Source organism: Brachycentrus maculatus, unplaced genomic scaffold, assembly GCF_059751285.1.
Source record: "Brachycentrus maculatus isolate JH-2025_06_01 unplaced genomic scaffold, ASM5975128v1 h1tg000144l, whole genome shotgun sequence".
NCBI lineage: Eukaryota > Metazoa > Arthropoda > Insecta > Trichoptera > Brachycentridae > Brachycentrus > Brachycentrus maculatus.
The window spans coordinates 3,198,728-3,220,986 of record NW_028280897.1 but is presented as its reverse complement, the minus strand read 5'-3'; the positions used below and the strand labels follow the sequence as shown (position 1 = coordinate 3,220,986).

The 22,259-nt window shown below is 33.9% G+C and overlaps 1 protein-coding gene across 4 annotated transcripts; it reads right to left on the bottom strand.

The window, feature by feature from the left end:
- Positions 1-2,808: 2,808 nt before the first annotated feature.
- Positions 2,809-22,259, bottom strand: LOC148308927 (lysosomal proton-coupled steroid conjugate and bile acid symporter SLC46A3). Of its 4 annotated transcripts, none has more exons than XM_088260909.1 (9): positions 22,166-22,259; positions 14,729-14,935; positions 12,694-12,868; positions 12,011-12,199; positions 10,716-11,006; positions 9,919-10,073; positions 5,882-6,050; positions 4,569-4,728; positions 2,809-2,979 (listed from the first exon to the last, which is right to left on the bottom strand). In XM_088260909.1, the coding sequence occupies exons 2-9, from the start codon at positions 14,879-14,881 to the stop codon at positions 2,880-2,882; spliced, it is 1,392 nt and encodes a 463-aa protein (XP_088117035.1). In that variant the 5' UTR covers positions 14,882-14,935; positions 22,166-22,259; the 3' UTR covers positions 2,809-2,879. The 4 variants fall into 4 exon arrangements, with proteins under 4 accessions (XP_088117035.1, XP_088117034.1, XP_088117033.1 ...); XM_088260908.1 differs by lacking the exon at positions 22,166-22,259 and adding an exon at positions 22,051-22,165; XM_088260907.1 differs by lacking the exon at positions 22,166-22,259 and adding an exon at positions 22,048-22,161.

Here is a 22,259-nt window from a genome sequence, read left to right as displayed (position 1 = left end):
AGGCAAATATTAATTCAATTTTTGTTACGTAAACGGAACAATGGGATGAACACCATGAACCAGAGGGATAGGCAGATAATATTGTTAAAATTGACGGATTGGAGAGATGAATCGCCAAAACCTTAAAAGGTGGCAGAATGCAGGTCTCGAGGAAGTGGTAAAATAATTAACCTTTCCAAATTATCACGTATTTCAAATCATTATTTTATGATTTTGAAATAATTATTTGTGAATATCCAGAATGAGCTAACAGTGTACAAACTGAATAAGGAGGAAACAAGATGATTCACTGTCCACCATGATAATTATCCTGGTGATGAAGGCCCTAGAGCAGTGTTTCCCAATAAGTAGTAATATAAATGAAAACGATATTATTGAAAATATTTTCACAAATTTCAGTACTACAAATAACTAGCCAAGTGTTTTAAGCAGAAAATGATAACAATAACAGACAGACCAAATTGAGGTTTGAATTTTGGGACCGCACTGCCTAACCAAGTACCGACTGTGGGGGAATGGCATGTTCTGCATAATATTCTAACACAGATTTTTCACCAAGAAACCAGGTCCATCCATCGACAAACTTACAAAGGTGCAAAACATAAATGATACATATTTAAAGTTATGGAGTGCGCTACTACTACTACTACCATCACTTTGTTTCTCTGCAGGGGTAGGCAGAGGGGATGGAACGCCACACTCTTCTGTCCTGACATACACTCCTCACCTCCTTCACATCCATACATCTAGTCATACATATCCTCCCATTAACCAGATTTTTGACACCACCTGTCCTCGTGCTGTTCTCCCGCTCGCGTTCGCCACATATATTTTCATAGTCATTCTCTCATTATCCATTCGACCACATGTCCATACCACCTTAAAGAACTCTTCCTAATCTTTTCAATTATCCCTTGGTCAGCCTTACATTCCTTTCTTATATCTTCGTTTTTAATTCTGTCATACATATAATGATTTTCGTATTTCGCATGGGGAGGGCATTTCACCAGCATAAGCCATCTGTTATATTACATTTACACACATACACACACATATATATATGTATATATATATATATATATGTGTGTATACATAGAATAGAATTTCTATGTTCGAATGCTAATTGATACATACTGCATTGTTATTCGCATATAAATAATAGAAAATTCCGATATACATATTTTTTGGTGCTACACTCCTTGTGAGGACAGTAAGAAAGATTCTAATCTTAGTTTCACATGCAATCAGATATCATTTATAATTACGATGCTATCAAGATTTTCTGAGTGATTTTTTTTATCAGATGAGAAAATAAACAAAATGATTACCGTATGCAATTTTTATCTTAAAAAAAGCATATCAGATCAATCTAACTGAACGTGTAGATTGACATAATTCATTGATAATAATGTAGAATATTACCAAAAAATTGTACTATTCTTATTGAAGTCTCTAAAAAAATGAGGGAGATGTAAAGATAAACTTGAACTGAGGTAGTATTTCACGAAAAAGCGCTATAAAAGTTATCCAAAATAAGAATTATTATTAATCTCATTACATTTTATTTGCATTAATATCCTAATTATTAGAAGTTAATTTGGAACTTGAAGTCCATGTACTACATACTCCACTTAACTGGGTAGCCCTCAATCTATTTTTCAAACACTCCGATCAGAAGTTATGCGTTATGACGCATTATTACTAAAATATGGGTTTTAAAAGGAGAAATTTTGCACAATTTTGTCCCCTCCCCCTCCATAGTGTAGTGGTCAGCGCATCGGCTACCGTACTGAAAGGTTCCGGGTTCGAATCAAAATGCATTTAATATTATCATTAAATGATAATTATTATCATTTAATATTATCCTGGACCTGAAGCGCAGGGCTGTTCACCTTTCCTTCATGTATTTAGCAATCAAGATAACACTACTCATATGCGATGCAGTATCCTATGCCCTATTGGGTGCAGATAAGCGTTAAAAAAGAAAAAGAAATCATCACGAAAAAAGCGCAATAAAACTGTTCAATAACAAATGAAATTTGAAGTTGAAAATTGTGTTTCGTAATTTCCTTTTTCCTCTCTTATCTTTCTATAGATATTGGAGACCTATCTGGACCGCCATTAGTTGCTCATGGGATATCGACTGCCAGCTATCTCTCCACCTTTTCGGGAGTCTACCTGGGGTCTCTATGTCCTTCAGGGTTTCCTCGAAGGTCGATACGTGGAGTCTGTCTTCTGACATTTTGTTTACGTGCTCATTCCAGTATCGCCTCCGTTGTCGTCCACACCTTACGAAATCTCTTGTCTTAATTTGGACCGACTTGCTCCGGAATTTCCGTAAATTTAAATAGTATCTAATAAAATAAAATAAATATTTTGTTTAAAAAATTTTTTTTTTCAAATTTACTAAAATTATCGATATGGTATACATTATTCCGTATACCATGTCAATATTCGTCCGCCTCCGTGTTGTAATGGTCAGCGTGTTTAGCTACCATGCTGGAGGTCCCGGGTTCAATTCCCAGGGGGGGTGAAATAAATATTGGTGATTTTACATTGCAATATTTATTTAATATTACCCTGGACTGGTTCCCGAAGCGCAAGAGTGATCAACTTGCCTTCTATAAATAATGATTAAGATAACACTGCGTCAATTCGATGCAGTACCCTATGCACCATTGGGTGCGGATAAGGGTTATAAGTAAGTAAGTGATACATTATTATTTTTGTTTGCTAGAAGTAAAGGGCCCTAACAAGCTATTGAATTATCTTTCATAGGTAGAGTGAATGTAAGAAAAGATTTAAACAAATGTTTTATAGTAATTTAATAACAATTGTAAAAAACAGTCTTTTGTACAAAAAAAATTGAGGTAATGATGTCATTCGATGATATCAGTCTCGATTCTGGAGATTTTTCTCTCCTCGTCATCCTCTTCCTCTTGTTGCATTGGTTCACCACCGAGAGATATGTGGATGCACCTGTAACAAGAGGGACATCATTTTGTAAAACTTTATTTAACCTGATCACAGGACTTGGCATAAGTCCCTGAGCCCCTTAGGCAACAACAGTGAGTGACACTCAGAGACGAGAAGCGTCCGTGAGCCAATTGGGCAGCAACAGTGCCCGACACACGTGGATGTAAAGCAGTAGTCGGCTTTTGGTGGTTAATATACTAAAAATCATAATAATCAAACGATTGTTGCGGAAATTATGAATGTATTTGTTAATTGCTTGTATTTTTTGCTATTACATAGTACAAATTTGCTTGGTAAGTCTTTCAAAAATTCATTGGTAAATAAAGTGTTATTGTAAAAATATTCAAATTAAATTTATGTAGAAGCTTGAAGCAAAACGTATTCAAAATTATTCACTTCAATATATGTATATACTTGTAAAAAATTATTCCTATACCTTTACTATTGGGTATTGTTATTCAAAATCCATGAATAACAATACTGAAAACTTCTCGATAAATCTTGTGCCATACTATATTTTATAGTATTATCATATTTTATAATATTATAAGTAGAGACGACAAAATTTCTGAACCGGATGTTATTAATACATATCGCTCACTCCTTTCAAGAACGTCATAAATAAAGAAACTTGATTTTTCAGGAGAACGTTTTTAAAGTTTAAAAATATAACACAATGTATTAAAAATAAATATCAAGCCACTGATTGATCTTTTTACTTTGCAACAGATCTTTTAAGGTAAAACCTTAAGGTTTTTTCTCCATTTGAGAAATATTAAGTTTAATTTAAAAAATAATTACACAATACCTTTTCTTCAAAATGCAAAAACAAAATCTTCTACCTGTAGCGGGTAAATATTAAGTTAAAAATATGCCTCTTTTGCTGGGATATAGTACATTTTCTGGGCATTCCGAAAACATGCCCAACTAAACATTGACGATTTTTGATTTATGACGTTCTTGAAAGGAGTGAGCGAGATGTATAAAATGCTGATTCACCCAACAGGAAGATACCAATGAGGCAAAAAAATATTCACCCAGTTTTTTACTTAATATTCTAACCACACTTCTATAATACAAGGTGGCGCAAAATTAATCACCGTTTTGAAAGATGTTTAATTCTTGCAAACGGCGTCGTACGTCTATCATATTTGACATTTGAGCACTAGACTGCTGCAGTATACAAAAAAATTTAAAGTGGTGCTAAATTAATTATCCAATTTTGTTTTTTAATAACTTTTTTACCGAATAAAAAAAAAGGATTTTGTGTGATGGAAATCTTTATTTGGACCTACACAATTTTTTTCTGTTAAGTTGAAAAGATGATATCCCTCATGTGGCTGCCGCCAGTGTTGATACACATTTGTGCCCATTTTATCAATTTGTTCGTATACTGCAGCTGTCTAGTTTACAAATGTCAAATATGATTGACGTACAATGCCATTTGCAAAAATTATAACATCTTCCAATAGGGTGATTTTGCGCCACCTTGTAGATTGACTTATGTACGCAAAAACACAAATAATTATAAACACTAAGGGACCAATTGCAGTAGATTTGAAGATATAAAAAGAAACCAGTTGTTTACTTACAAAGCTAGAAAGAAGACGGTGACCTGCGTCACCATGGTCAGGTAGAAGATGGCTGTAGGGTGGTGAGTGTTCACGGTGGCGTTGTACAGTTGGGAGTAGAGAGTAGCCGAGAACAACGTGACTGCATTATCACACACCGACAAGAAGGCAAACACTTTACCTGGAATATGTTTATTTATATATATATATATATATATTTTTTTTTTCATCATTACCAAAAGAGGTTTTATAAAAACAAACCAAAAATAATTAAAATTTATGTTTTGTACTAACATTTCTTCTTACTGACAAGTCTCTTTAAGAGCTTAGAATAAGCTTGTATTCAAATAAATACTTAAAAATCCAAAAAGAAGAATTTGTTTTAAGTTTGATCAATATATCTAGAAGTTTCAACAATTTGAGTAGTGTGGTTGTCAATCAATTGGTGAATGTTACACGAGTGTAAAGTGATCACTTAATGACGGTCATAAGCCCAGTAATGCCCAGACTTCCATATTTGTCTTCATCTATGTTGAGAAGTCAAAAATAATGTAAAAATATTGTAGTCGTACAGGATAAAGCCAACCAACTAACAAAACGTAAAATGTTCACGGGGGTCATTTAAGTCATTTTTGCTTGGCAAGAAAATAAACAAGTCAATATATTATACTTCCAAGTTTAAAATCCTTTGGGATTTTTTTCAGGGCAATTTTAAGCTAGTAAGATATCAAATAGTCGATGATCACGTTTTTGTAAAAAATGCACTTGGTCACTTTCTTCTGTATGACTATGATATATTAATTCAGCTTATCTTACCTCTCTCTTGGAGTCAATATATAATACTTCCAAGTTTAAAATCCTTTGGGATTTTTTCAGGGCAATTTTAAGCTAGTAAGATATCAAATAGTCAATGATCACGTTTTTGTAAAAAATGCACTTGGTCACTTTCTTCTGTATGACTAGGATATATTAATTCAGCTTATCTTACCTCTCTCTTGGAGTCAATATATAATACTTCCAAGTTTAAAATCCTTTGGGATTTTTTTCAGGGCAATTTTAAGCTAGTAAGATATCAAATAGTCAATGATCATGTTTTTGTAAAAAATGCACTTGGTCACTTTCTTCTGTATGACTAGGATATATTAATTCAGCTTATCTTACCTCTCTCTTGGAGTCAATATATAATACTTGCAAGTTTAAAATCCTTTGGGATTTTTTTCATGGCAATTTTAAGCTAGTAAGATATCAAATAGTCAATGATCACGTTTTTGTAAAAAATGCACTTGGTCACTTTCTCATGTATGACTAGGATATATTAATTCAGCTTATCTTACCTCTCTCTTGGACGAGAACAGTTTTGGAAGTGATGGACCGGATCAAGGGTGCTACGCACGGGCCCAGCCAGGCTACGCCAGCTCCGACGTAGAATATCGACGGCACCTTGGCAGCCACAAAGAATACATGGCCGAGGGCGTGACATAAGGCACCCACCATCACGATAACCTGCAAATTTAAATTTATCATTATTTATATATATATATATATATATATATATATATATATATATATAGATATAGATATATATATATATTTTTATATATATAAATAAAATAACGAAAATAACGGAACTTTAAGCCATCTCTCTTTATAGGGGTTCCTCTTATATCCATGTTTGGCTGTACTTTTAATGCTGATTACAATATTGAGATTTTTTTGCAAATATTTATAAAATGATTACATTTAAGTTTTATGTTCTCATTTCTATGTACATACTGTGTATTATTTAGTACTTATATTATCTAACCCCCGCTTCCGTAGCGTAATGGTCAGCACGCTCGGCTACCATACTGAACGTCCTTTTTTCACTATTATATTTATTCAATATTACCCTCAAGCGGAGGGCTAATCACCTTTCCTTCATATGTTAACGATTAAGATAACACTGCGTTTATATGCTGCAGTCCCTATGCACCATTAGGGTGCGTATAAGAGTTTGAAGTGAAGAAGTGAATATATATATACATACTTCTAAATGTTGATTATTTCCGGTCTTGGACTGAATTCAAGAAAGTATGCATATATGTATATCGACATATCGCACCCCAAGATCAAAAGAGTATCAACTCAAAAAAACTGTTTTTTCAGGAGAGACGAAAACGTATAGTGATGTAATGTCGCCTTATATAATACAACTCTCCTGTTTTCTTTTATGAATGGTCATTGCATATTAAAGAATATTTACATTAAAACATTTCATACTAACTAACTAACTAACCATCACGCCGCTTCTCCGAAGGGGTAGGCTCTTTTATTCACCAAAAGGAACATATAGTGCTATATTTTGAAGAATATTGAAGATATTGATAAATCAGATAAATTTATATTATATGCGTCTTTGTTTGTAGAATCCGAATAAGTGATTATCTAAATAATTTTTGAGTTGATACAGTTTTGATCAAAGTGTACAATATTACAATTCCATATTCATTCTTTCGTCTACTTTCATCCTTCTTTTGCCGATTCCACGCTTCGCTTCCATGTGTTACATTGAATAAATTAATTAAAAATATCACAATTACTCTAAATTGAATAAATAAAAAAATTAAATATACTTTAATACTAATACACTAAGGGCGGGAAAACTATTTCTACCCGTTCGAGAAGGGTATTTTTACCTTCTGCGCTGGCCTCATTTCAAAGTCAGAAAAGAAGGAATTACATATTTAATGTTTTTATATGAATATTATGTACCAATCTCTATTTATGTCTTAGTTATATTACATAATTATCAAATCCCATCGCAAGCGGTCTGCAGGCGTAAAAAACACCCATCTTTAGTGTTTCAATTCAACAACCTTAATGAATGCGGAGGAGTTTATCCTCAACCTAGAGGTCGTATGATACATGGCTCGATAGTCCGGTATATGTCCAGTTATGGTGGTACGCATGGAGAAATTTATGATTATTTTATTCTTTATTCTTTATTTTAAATTCTTTTACATTTCACAATATGTATATTATAATTACAAGTACAAAAATGTATATTTTATTTATTGTTTCGGCATTAACTTTGTGGTAAGACATGTTACAATGATTAAAGAAAACACTTCGTTTTTTACCACTTGAGTTTTATTATAGACTGCATGTTTCAGAAGTTAAACTTCCATCATTCAGGTCTGTATAATAAGTTATTATACAGACCTGAATGATGGAAGTTTAACTTCTGAAACATGTAGTCTATAATAAAACTCAAGTGGTAAAAAACGAAGTGTTTTCTTTAATCATTGTTACAAAAAAGTATAAAATATTAATACAAAAAAAAGATCCCACAAAGGCATGGCCTGTGTGTGAATATAAATTATATTTTAGGTTATAATAAAGGGCACTGGCAAGAATATAATAGATATTATCAGAAATAAAATAAGATTAAAAGTCTTCTTCTTTTTGTAGATCCTAGGGATCTGTTTGTGCCTCCGCATGTCGCTCTTGGGATGTTGACTCCCAGCTGTCTCTCCATCTTTTCGGATGTCTGCCTGTGAGTCTGCGTGTTTCAGGGTTACCGTGAAGGGGGATACGTGGAAGTCTGTCTTCTAACATTCTGTTTATATGTACATTCCAGTATCGCCTTCGTTATCGTCCCCCCTTCACGATATCCTCCGTCTTACGCATGCTCCGGATGTCGCTATTTCTTACTCGGTCTCGCAATGTGTTTCCGGTTATGGATCGGAGAGTCTTCATCTCGGAGGTTCCAAGTCGATTAAATAATCAAAAGTGCTAATGTAAACTACAAATATTTGATTTGAACAGAAAACAGAAAATCTAAAAGATGAAAATGAAAAAAAATTGCAAATATGTACTATATATGCATATGAGTTATACGTTTAAAAGTAGAATAGAGCTGTTTTTTTAATAAATAATTTAAGTCGAAGTTTTAAATCGAAACAAACTTAGGTAATTAATGTATAACATGTAGTCTTAAACTAACTAACTAACCATCACGCCGCTTCTCCGCAGGGGTAGGCAGAGAGAATAGAACGCCACACCACTCTGTCTTTGCAAACATTCTTCGCCTCTTCCACGTTCGTGCATCTCCTCATACATACCCGCCGATTGTTACGACTCCTAACCTGACCACTTTCAAGTATTTGGCATACCCGATCGTGCCATGTTTTTCTCGGTCTTCCTCTGCTTCTTTTCCCAATTACATTCGCCTCATAAATTTGTTTTACCGTTCTTTCCTCACTCATTCGTTCTACATGTCCAAACCATCTCAACACACCTTTCTTAATTTTATCGATAATGCTTACCTCAGCTTTGCATTCCTTCCTTATTTCACTATTCGAACATCTATCATACATCGTTTTGTCGCACATTCTTCTGAGAGATCGCATTTCGACTGCACTCAGTCTACTTTCATCCTTCTTTTGCCAACTCCATATTTCACTTCCATACATTAGAGGTGGAACCAGGACTCCGTTGTGCACTGCCAGTTTAGCTTCCGCTGATAGGTTTTTATTTGCTATAACTGATTTCAGTGCACCATTCACTTTGTTCCCAGCATTCACTATCCTTTCTATGTCTTTATCAATCTTTCCATCCCTAGAAAACATACTACCCAAATACACAAAATCATCTGCCTGTTCCGAAATTTCTCCGTTTACCAATATTTCACACTCTACATTCTTCTCTTTCAAAAACCATAACTATGGATTTACTAACATTCATCAATTAACCTTTTAACCGCGTTAACTTTGTTCTCTACATGATTACTTTCATCATGTATTTAGTTATGAAACGATTTATTTTCCTAAACAAAAACGTTCAATGGGATTCATTGTGCCTTTTTGGTACTCTATAATACACGTGTGTCACATTATTCTTGAAATATATCGTAATATAAACAAATAAGATCATAACATAAATAAATCAAAGCACGCATCGTGTGTCACTCTTACCCACTGGCGATGCGTAGCGTCGAGAGTGAGACAGATATAGGGCATGATTATGGCGCGGACTAATTACCGACCGCAAGAAAAATCAGGGATCTGTTATTTTATTTATCCTTGTGATGTTACAAATTATTAGTCAGATATTTCAACAGATGTCATAAGGCCAAGGATTGACGTATTATTTTATCCAAAGTTCCACACCATGAAAAAATCCCTCCTAGTTGAACTGAGGTTCGAAACTTGGAGCAAAGTGAAAACACAAACGCTTATGTCAGCCGCGTATGGGGCATGTTTTGTTAAAACACATACGGTTATGCGAGCCGCGTGGATCCGGTTAATGTATAACATGTAGTCTTTGTGGAATGAATTAAACAGTTTTGTAGCTATGAAAAATGAGTGTGTATGATAACAGCATGTATTACCGTATCTCTCCATTTGCAGATCTTGGACATCAAGGGGATGCCAAACAGCATCATGACTACATATCCTGAACTTTGGAATGTCTTGAAATTGGAATATGTGACCGTATCCCATCCAAACACTTTGATAGTATAAAGATACAGCATTGGCTTTTCATCTGAAACACATAATCAAAATATGCAATGTAGCTTTCCCGTTTCAAACACAATTTTTTGACAATATGCGTTTTTACAACTAATTTGACAGTTTTTTTTAGTGTACTCAGTTTTTAAAAAAAATATTCAAGAACACTATTTTATTTATCGATTTGATTTCAGGTTTTACCTAAAAAGATTTGCTGCACAGTAAAAAGTTCAATAAGTGGTTTAATATTTATTTTTAATACATTTGATTATATTCTTAAACTTTAAAAACGATTTCCTAAAAAGTTTTTTGATATATGACGTTGCTAAAAGGAGTGAGCGATATCACGAGTGTTTCAGTGGTTGCGAGTACTTTTTTGTACCTGAACGTATGGAATTGGGCTTGTTACATTCGGGCGATAATATAGAGGAAAATCGCGTACACCACGATACTTTTTTTTAATGTATCCTCGCAGGATGGCTCTGTGTATGGACTGTAGAGGACTCTATCGCCCAAAGTCGGTGTTCCAACATATCTTTTCCTATTTTATCGATTTTCTATGTTTCCAACATATCTTGATATCATATAGATATTTGAAATAAATAAAAATAAATGTCCTTTTCTTCATTAAAACTTATCAGCCCAAAGGGTAAAAAGTTGAAATTAAAGCACTCACCTCTTTGGAATGTGTATAGAGCCATACTGATCATTAAAATCAATAAATAAAGTCTCCTATGACCGGGTCTCTTCTTAAAAAGAACCTTGACGGAATCAACCGCGTGCTTTTTATCGAAAAAATCACAGAAAAAGTTTGTAACTCCAGCTTCAGCCATTGACTGCTGCTTCTCGGAAGTTTGCCATCTTAGATTGAAAAGTGCTATCAATATGGCCAACACCAGCATTGACGCGTTGATGCTAAACAGAATCGTGTAAGACTTGTCAAAAACCTGACCGAAGAGGTAGGAGCCTGAAACAACAGATTTCAAATGGTGTAAGTATGTTTTTGATAACACTTTGTCCATAAATACTGGATTTATCCCCAGAGGTTACCACCAAGACTGCTTTTTCATAAAAGAGCATCGTATCTACTGGTATATTTACAGGAAACTATTTTTATACGGTATAAATTATTAGTGAAAGTTGTTTCGCTACCATAATTTATGCAACATTAAAACTTTTTATCGCTGTGAGAAAATCGCAACATATAAACATAAGCAAATGTTTCATATAAATAGCAACAAAAGAGTTGAAGATATGTACTACAAACACTTGAATATATGTATGTACATACTTGCTTGTATTACTTCAAATTATAAAAACAGAACACTGCAAGAGATTTTTTTATTTATGAATGTTTTACTTGGTAGATACTATTACATATGTAAAACTACTAATACAGTAGGGTCTTAGTTATCCGAACTTCCGAATTATTTGACCCTTTCCTGTACCCGACTGCACGCATTATATTCGCGCGCCAGGTGACAGTTCTCAGTGCTTGCGTAGCTCTTTTGCTGAGTCAATGTCTTGCGCATTGTTTCCTTGTTTTGTTTCTACCACTTTGTTAACAAGTGCCGGGTTGGGCAGACGCAACAAAGAGGATGTGAATGAGTGGATTGCCCAAGATGAATAATATGATGTGTTATCCAACCTTTTCGCTTATCCGACCTTGCCGCGGCCGGTTTAGGTCGGATAATCGAGACTCTACTGTAGTAAAACATTAAAAAATGAAGAGATATTACCACAAAGGTGAATCAATGAATAAACAATAATTTAATTCAACTGAAATATACGCCAGTCACTTTAGCAGTTTTTAGCTAATGTAACACTAAACGTTAGATAGCGTTTAAAGTAAGAATAGTGCATATTTCGAAAAAATAAAATATTATTCATCACAATGTTACATTTTTATTACAACCTTCGAAGTCAGACATTTCAATGGGTGTGACCAAATAATGAAGACTTTGGATTTACCAAGCGCTACGCCGGTCGGCATAGTACTCAAGTAGCACACATCCAATATCCCAACTCGCATCGTTCTGTTGAGTGACGATGAAACATCGGATATGTAGGAAAAGCAAGCGGCAAATATGGCCACATCCGCTCCAGTAAGTGCGCTAGGCACGGTCGCAAAGAATATTACATATTGGAGGGGCCACGTGTCTGAAAAAGAGTAATTAGAGTTATCAACAATTTGCAGAGAACGCCATCGTAACAATATTGAAGCATATTAGAATGAATCTGTGCGAGAATTAAAGTGTTAAGGAGTTGTGGGAACGAGCAGGTGATCCCAATTCAGCATCAGACATGCTGCTGTATAGCAGTTTATAAAACAGCTTATAAAAAAAAACAGAATCGACAAAATTTATTGAATCGATATTGTTATATCTTATACTATTTGAATTATACAGTTTTACAAGAATTTACAGCGGTGTTTAATGATAGCCTGATTTACTGAGTAACATTGAGTACTCAATTACCTAAAAAGGAATATTTTTACATGTACGTATTAAATATTTATCAAGACCCCCCCCCTGGTTAAAACCACAGAATACAAGTATTAACTTGTCACGAATTAAAATATTAAAGATAACAAACGTTTATGGAGAAATTTCACAAGTATAATATAAATTATTAAAGATAATCAAAATAATTACCTTGTACGGAAATAAGAATCACCATGCAACTATATATCAATTTTCCAATCAACCCGGCCAATAATATGGCTTTTCTTCCCCGTTTATCACTCCATGACCCGAGGAAAAAGGCCAGTACTATCGGAACCACATGCCCAGAAATTCCATTCCACATGTGAAATGTAGAAACCGTTTTCTAAATCAAGAAAAATGCGACAAGGTTAGGATTTAGTTTTATCACCTCTCATAGTGTTGCTCACAGTAATACATGTTTATGACTTCATAAAAATGCAGCAAATCAATTGACACTCAAGTAAAAATACCTATTAATACATTAATTAATGGTCAACTTAATACTTTACTGTCCTAAGGTAAAAATTTACATTTTAGACTTATGCTAATAAAACTTCGTAAATACTTAGACCTAAGTTGGTGTATTTAATTTTATTAATCAATTCGGCAGTCACTTTGTGGTAAAATCTATCAATTTTTAATTTAAGTTTATTTGGCAAATGCCACCATTTCTTAAAATTCTATTGTGACACATGCATTTTGCAAAATTTTTAAACACTGTACGTTACGGTATTTGAAAATACGGTATCACAATAGGTTTTAGGAAATAGTGGTATTTACCAGGTAAAATTAAAAAAATTGTATTTAGCTTAGTTTCACCTGTGCAAAGTTCTACTTTCATTCATTCAAACCCCTTATCCACACCCCAATAGAGCATAGGGCACTGCATCATATAAACGGAGTGTTATCTTGATCTTAACACATGACGGAAAGGTGATCAGCCCTCCACTTCAGGTACCAGTCCAGGGTAATATTAAATAAATATAAGAGTGAAAAAATCACTTAAATTTTTTTGACCCCCCTTGGGAATCGAACCCGGGACCTCCAGAACAGTAGCCGAGCGTGCTGACCATTACACTACGGAGGCGGACGTTCTACTTATTACACACATACTACGTAGTACACACACATTTGAATTTACGGAAATTTATTCTACTTTACGTAAATTCAAATGTGTGTGTACTATCAATTTAATTTGATCTTATATGAATCTTTTTCTTTATGTATCTTGTCAGTTCTTCCCTAATGGACTATCATTTGAGAGTTTGTGTCCATGTCTCGGGCAGCTCTAAACGGCACCACAAATATTCTAATCCCTGTCCAATCACGTATATTCCGGAGCCAGGAGATCCGACTTCTGCTCGCACTTTGTAGACCCTCTATTTGCCTTCTATGATTAGTTATAATATAGTTATAATGATATAAAATTAAAATAAACTAGAATTCAAACACTGAATGCGTTTATCACAAAACTGTTACTTGGTCATAACAACAAGATAGCACTCGGGTGATATATTATTAAAAATGCAAACAAATGTTACTGGATGTATGTAAAAATAGGATTCCAAGTCCATCAGTTCTATATTGATAACAATATAATAACGTAAATAAGATAACCTTTGTTAATAAGGTTAATATTGCAGAAAAATATTATGTAATTACAGCTTTAAAGATATAAACACGCTTTAATTCTATAATAAATTATCCATAATACAAATAGTGGAATCGCAAAACTGAAACAGGTTTGAAACTCAAATTACGTAATCTGATTATTGACAGTCAAAATTTATACGATACCAATTTGACATCTCAACATATAGATGAAGAAGAACATGAAAGTCTGGGTATTTACAAATCTTACGACCCGTCATAGGATGGTTTTAAGTGATCACTTTATACACATGTAAGATCCACCATTCTACCCGCGATATCATTCAATTAACACATCACTTCATGTGCGAGTTCGCGGCAGTGATCACTTAAACCAGCCTATGATGGGTCGTAAGCCCTGTAAATACCCAGACTTCCATATTCCTCTTCATCTATGCTGAGATGCCAAAATGTAATATGAGTCTTTTGAATATTTGCAATGAAGATATTAATTAAGTATTTTTGCGTAAACATAACCGTCTGACATTTTGACCTAATTTGGATTGTGGACGCCCACCATTCATAACAGAAACAAAATGAATAAATGATATACCTGCACTTGGTTGTTGAAATCTGTGTTATTTGTTGCATTAAGATTATTGCAGATATCTGCAGACAGGCCATGATTTACTAAACACGCCTTGTTGACAAAGAATGCTTGCTCAACGACTGACGTAGTCATAAAAGCAAACATGTAAAAAAACATCACTGGCTCCACAGTTATTAAATAAAACCATGGCTTCTTGATTGGCTGGTTCGTCTGAAATTTTAGCATTTAATAAAGTTAGTCTGGTAATAAAAATTCTTCACATCTTTTCCCATACAACATTCATCCTTAGCCCCTTTACTTATTTAACTATTAACCGTTAGAGTACTGAGAATCGATATATCGACTCTGGTATACTTTGACAAAATTGCGCTGGTCGATATGCTGACGATGGTGACAGTGCTAGGAAGTCGTATCTCAGCTTTCACATTTCTAGAGTTCCCATTAGTTAATAATATTTAAAAATAAATCAATTTAATGGATTTTAGTGAAAAAGAGAAATACTTTTTTTGTGAAAACCTATTGTTTTCGCCCTTAAAATGTCTGCTAAAATTAAAATGTACCATTTTTGCAAATAAGTCTTCAGCAGTTTTAGCATACATTTATATATTTATTCCAACCATTAAAAAACTGTTTCATTAATTGAATCCGCACTTTGTGGTAATATTTCTCCATTTTAATTGAAGTTCTACTTATTATTTTTTTCATCTCATCAAAGATGAAGAAGAATATGGAAGTCTGGGCATTTACGGGACTGACGACCACCATAGGCTGGTTTTCATCTCACCAATAGATGTGATAGTGAAGTTACATGTGTAACGTTCACCAATTCTACCCTATATACAGAACTTCCTAACTATATACAGAACTTCCAAGAATTTGAGTAGTATGGTTGTCAATAATGGGTACAATTGGTGAACTTTACACATGTGTACAGTGATCACTTATACCAGCCTATGACGGTTGTCAGCCCCGTAAATGCCCAGACTTTCATATTCATCTTCATCTTTGATGAGATGTCAAATTTTTTTTAAATGGGATATTGTAAACTACTCAAAATTATTTTACATATTTGTAGTACAGTAGAATTCCAACTATCCAAATCAATTAAAACCGAACCTCATCCAGACTGTTGGATTTTTTTCCGAAAAAGGAGTTTATTTTAATTAATACATATACGAGGTCTGTTAAAATTTATCAAGATGCAATTAAATGACACTTATCCCCTTCGAAGTAGTCCCCTTGATCTGCTACACACTTCTCCCAACGGTTCTGCAACTACCGGAAGCAATGGTGGAAAGACTCGTTTGGTATGGTGCGCAGGTGGTCCGTAACAATGTTCACGATGTCTTCCATGGTCTGAAATCTGGTTCCTTTCAAATGCATTTTTAGCTAGGGGAAAAGGCAATAATCACAGGGAGCGTATCGAAAAAGTTAGGATCATTGATCACAGTCTCCAGCATTTCCTGTGCGATCTCCACACGAAGTTGCTTCTGTTCAATTGTCAGCAACTTTAGCACAAATTTTGCTGAGACCCTTCTGAGGGCCAAATCTTCAGTCAAAATGGAATGAATGGATCCAACACCAATGCTCGCTTCATCAGCAAGTTCTCTGATCGTTATTCGACGATTTTTCATGACCGGGGCCTTTACTTGATCAATGACATCATTTTTGGATGTTGAGGGCCTAACGGATAGTATTTCACTCTCCACTGGGGATCGGACATCTTTGAAGCGGTTATATCACTCCTTTATCTGTGTGGTGATCTTTGCTTCGTCCCCAAACACTTTTTTGAATTTTACGGATAGTTTCCACTTAAGAATTCCCAAACTTTAAACAAAATTTGATGCAGTAACGTTGTTTAACTTTTTCTGTCATTTTAAAAATCCAATGACAATAGCGTACACACGCTCACTCTTCAACGGCGTGGCAGCGGCTGAGTGGTGCTGTGGTCGTGAAAAAAATTGAGCAAGAGCACTAGGTATACCTACAAACGGTCATCTAAGGTCTACCCTCAAAGTGTTTTGCCAATAAAAATTAAGACCTCGTATGTGTGTTGAAAACAGGAGAAAAACTATTTTTGGTGAAAAAGAGCTTTTAATTTATTAAATGATAAGGCAACACTTTTTCATGTTAAGCGTAGTTACAAGTGCTGTGCAGTATGGATGTACCGCACTGTGAATACAAGTCATTGCTTACTGAGCACTTCGGTTAAAGTAAGCTGTTTGACCGTTGACTTTTTTGCTTGATTTTAGGAATCACAAAACGTTTCCGCCCTAATTTTTTTTTCTGAAATTATGGAATTGCTTCGGATAATCAGCGATTCGGACAGTCAAAGTTTGGATAGTTGGAATTCTACTGTACTTAAATAAAAATATATCGGATATCTGTAGAACTAACTTTGTGACTGTCCATTTTAAAACTTAAATGACTTTTAACTGTTTTAAATCAGGATATGTGTTATGATAATTTAATTATAATGTTGACAGGTTTCGTAGCAGGTAACTGCTTCCTCGAGACTGATTATAAAAAAATATATATTATACAGTTTACAATTGGCGGTCTGAAGGACGTAGGTTGAAATCTCAAGTGTTGATTATTTATACAATAGAAATAATCAGCGTTTGCTGATTGTACATATATAAGATCAATATCACAATCTTTAAAATCTATATCTTTGACTTTCAATTAATTACTAATTAAAACAATGAGAGTGAAAATGGAGGACCTACCACCAGGGGCATGCAGTGACTGTTTTAAGAAAAAAATGCTTAGTATTTTTTTTTAGCATGTTTCATTTAAGAGGTTTTCAATGGTAGAAAACAAAGTACATATTATAAACTCAACAGCAGTATTGACTACCTTAATATTTAAAATGTATCAAGTGACCATGAAGATAAACATTTAGTCATCCTTTGTGGTTGATAAGCTACAATGTTCACTTGTTTTGGACTCATTTTTATTATTTACTTATTAGAGCCATTTTTGTAGGTAAGGTAGCTTTTGTTGAAAATGGGATTCTATTCTAACGACAGAGTCCACCTGAGAGGTTAGCAAGCTAAGGCAGGGCTGTCCAAAGCACGGCCCGCGGGTGGCAACTTCAATTTGTGCGGCCCGCGACATGTTTTCCATATACCGCAAATAGCAAAATTGTACTTTTAAAACGTTCAGTTTTAATGGAGATTTTATTTGGGAAAAGGGTCAGTTTGTTATTTCAAATACAGTGAAACCTCTATCTATCGTTCCTCGAATAATCGTTTTCCCGGATGTGTCGTTTATTTCTTCTATCCCGACTTAATTTCATACTAAACTAAACCACATCAATCGTTTCTCTATCTCCATTTACCGCATTTATCGTTCGAATTAAGCTGCATATTTGATACATTTTGGCTGTTTTTTTACATTATTTCCAATTTTCTTACAACGGCAATGTATGGGATAGAAACTATCGAAGCTTATGTTACCGATAGCAGGAGAGGTCGATATTGATGAAAAGGACCCGCTGCCTGTACCCGCATTTCCAGAAGCGTGCACACTCTTTGAAAGAAAACTTTCTACAACGCACATTCGAAAACCGATGCTGAAAAAAATACTATTTGCAAAGCCAAATTTATACTATTGACTTACGAAAATAAAACAGTTAAAAAACAAAAGTATTTTTGAAAATTCTATTCTGGTTTGTATTTTTTTTTTTAATAAATACATTTGCATCTGAAACATGTATTCTTCTTAGAATTTTAGCCTACGAATGGTTATGCAGATTGGGAGGACGGTATCTTAATTCGGTCATATCTATTTGCGTATTGACCTCTTAATCCCGCATTCATTGTTTTCCCGCATTCATAGTTTATTTTAATAGGTCCCTTTAAAAACGATAGATAGAGGTTTCACTGTATATATATAAAGATATGTTGGAAACATAGGAAATAATACCGACATTGGGCAATAGAGTCCATTACACTCCATACACATAGAGCTAACCTGTGAGAGAATACATTCAAGTACCTTATAAAATAGTATGGGAAAATTAGTTTGAGCTATTTTTTCGTCAGGGTGCCCGTACCAGGTACGGGCAAATCCGAAAAGGCCCATTTTTTATTAAAAAAAAAAAAATGAAAAAAGAGAAATATATGTGTTTTGATTATTTACAAAAATACTTCAATTTTATACTATTTCTGTGAGCTTAAGCGGCTCATTATTAGAAATAGGTTTCAAATTGTGGTAGAGTGGGTTCGAACTGAGAAACTCTGGCTCACAAGTCTGCGACACTAACCACGGAACCACAACCCGACACGACCATTTTATTTTACCCCTATTCAGATATTCATAGAGTAAAACCTCGATATAACGGATTGATTGCGGGGAGGGGGTGTCCGTTAAAAACAAAAGTTCGTTACATAAAAATAGGTTTAATTTCAATCAAAAAACTTTTTTTTTGAAATATGAACACTGTATAAAAATAACCAATACAAAACACAAACAAAATTTTATTTACTTTCTTTGGACACTCATCGTGAAGTGACATTGCTATTTGTATCGACGCGCTTGTTTTTGAAAAATCCAGCTTTAAAAAACTAATCAAGTTTTGTTTGCACTTTTAAACTTTGCTATTGTTTTTTTGCAATCTTTTTCTTCTTCTTCTAATTTTTCTAGATTCCAAGGATCTGTTTGTGCCTTGGGATGTTGACTCCCAGCTGTCTTTCCACCTTTTTGGAGGTCTGCCTGGGGGTCTGCGTCCTTCAGGGTTTCCTTGAAGGGCGATACGTTTTTGCAAACAACTCTCTAAAATTATAAAAATGTGTATAATATAGTTGAACTTCACTATTTGACGAATAGTCGATAAATGTTGTTAGATCGTCGAGATGTGATTTTACCACTGATAACTTAGTTTTTGGCAGTATTTTTGTTGGTCTGGCTAGGTGCAGTCTACCCACAGGACGGCATTATGTCTCAAATTGTAGTGATAGACGTATGACGTGATTTTCGTGGCCGTTAAAAATTGTTTAAATGTGGCGACACTTGAATTTAAGCATGTATAATATTAATAGGACTTTTTTTACATTTGACCGGATTTTATGTCCTCTATATCCGAAGTTTGTTAAATAGAGGCCCGTTATATTGAGGTTTTACTGTAATTCTAAAAATATAAGTAAACATGCAGGGCAAATAATTGAATTAGATATATATTGCACATACAAAAACAAGGGATGCGGAGCATCCACAGAATGTGTAGGCAGAACGCGGCAGCATTAAACATCATTGAAATTATGTATTTCGAAAATGTTATAAGTATATGCAAAATAACAGGGAGGTAAAAATGTCTCATCTGTAACATAAAGCATTTTCATCTTGTTTGTCATTTTGAAAAGTTAATATTTACATTTTGACATAGATGAAGAAGAATATTGAAGTTTGGGTATTTACAGGGCTTATGACCTGTCATAGGCTGGTTTAGTGATCACGTCACACCATGTTACATTCACCCATGATTGACAACCACCCTTCTCAAACTTTTGGAACTCGTACATGTATCATAAATCTCATGTTTAAGTTCACAGGAGCCATTATGGTTGGTTTAAAAAACTTTTATTTAGCAGACCCTTTTATTGACATATCGCTCACTCCTTTCAAGAACGTCATAAATCAAAAATCGTCAATTTTCAGCTGTGCATATTTTCGGAATGCCCAGAAAATGTACTATATTACAGCAAAAGTGGCATATTTTTAACTTAATATTTACCCGCTACAGGGCAGAAAGTGTTGTTTTTGCAGTTTGAAGAAAAGGTATTGTTTAATTATTTTTTAAATATTATAAATATTTTTCAGATTGGATAAGAACCTTCAGGTTTTACCTAAAAAGATCTGTTGCACAGTAAAAAGTTCAATAAGTGGCTTGATGTTTATTTTTAATACATTGTATTATATTTTTAAACTTTAAAAACGTTCTCCTGAAAAATCAAGTATTTTGATTTATGACGTTCTTGAAAGGAGTGAGCGAAATATGCAAGATCCTAACTGGATTAATTAACATGATCTTCATTTCTTTTTTAAAGAAAGATTTCAATTGGTACTGAATGTGTGAAAGAAGGTATGCAGTTGACAAAAATTGATGAGGCGATAGGGCATAAAGATCTATCAAGTTAAGCGGTGTCTTATTTAAAAAAAAATTCAAGTTGTGGTCCCGTGGTTAGTGTCGCAGACTCTTAAGTCTGAGTTTCTCGGTTCGAACCCACTCTACCACAATTTGATCCCTATTTCTTATAATGAGCCGCTTAGGCTCACAGAAATAGTATGAAATTGAAATATTTGTGTTGACAAAATTTAAAAAAAACACAAATATTTTTCTTTTTAGTTAAATAAATAAATAAAACAAATAAATGAACTATGTGACAAACCCTGATTGATACAAAATATTTAATCCATTGTATCTTATATTGTTTGTAGGGATCTACCTCATTCACTTATTATTTACTATGCTATACACATTCTTTATTTTAAGGTATATTAACAGAATACGTTATAAATCCTTGTGTATAGCATGCAGGGAGATTTTTTCTAGGCAAGTAAAAAATATTTATATATATATATATATATATATATATATATATATATATATATATATATATATATATATATATATATATATATATATATATATATATATAATAATAATAATGCATGTGCATGTGTCATCAAAGTATATGTATAAAAAATGTTAGTTTATGACTTTTTGCATGAAGTTGAATATATATCTGTATTAGGTACAAAGTGTCAATGTGACCGTTACACAGTATATAAAGTGATCATTTCAACCACCTAATGACGATCGGAAGCCCTGACTTCATAGTAATTTCATTCAAAACGAGGTTTAAAACATTGGATTCTACAACAATTGGATGGGACAAAAAAAGAGGCTGTTTAAAGTTCATATGAAGAGGATTTGTAACACTTTTTAAAAAATTCCTCGTTTTTATTTGATTTCTCGGCCACGCCACAAATTTGCAAGAAGACAAAAATATAAATTTAAGGAACCCCATTTTTTGTCCAATCCAACAGGGGTCACTCGAAACTCACATTTATTTCTTCCATTTCCAGTGTATTGTAATCTCGTAACGTGTAAATTCAAACGATAATAAATTATTGTCGTCGTAAAAAAAGCTTTAATGAGTATCTAACAACTTTATTAATAAACAAAACGATCAGTTACCAAAAAGACGAGTTTTTATATAAGACATGTAAAAAATGTTTGTTAGAATAACGCGCCGTTTTTCGAGAAATATAATTCACAGAGCAAAACAGATGAAAGTTTGCACAAAAATACTCACTACCTCAATCATACTCGACGTGTTATTAATAAATTAATAGTGCTGACAGAGTACCCGTGACACGCGAACGCGCCAAATGCTGAAACGACATAAAAAAAGCAAGCAACTACATACTAACCTCTCGGAGGCAATTGAAAATCAAACATTTTTAAATTCAAGCAATTCAAGCAAAGATTATATTCAATTCAAGTAACCAAAGACACAGATTCAAA

What these genes read in the sequence shown, in the direction of transcription:
- LOC148308927 (XM_088260906.1), bottom strand. An exon ending in ATTTCAACAACCAAGTGCAG is followed by an intron (nt 12,869 to 14,728) that starts GTATATCATTTA and finishes TTCTTGATTTAG; the next exon opens with AAAACGGTTTCTACATTTCA. An exon ending in TCTGCAAATGGAGAGATACG is followed by an intron (nt 6,051 to 9,918) that starts GTAATACATGCT and finishes TTAAATTTGCAG; the next exon opens with GTTATCGTGATGGTGGGTGC.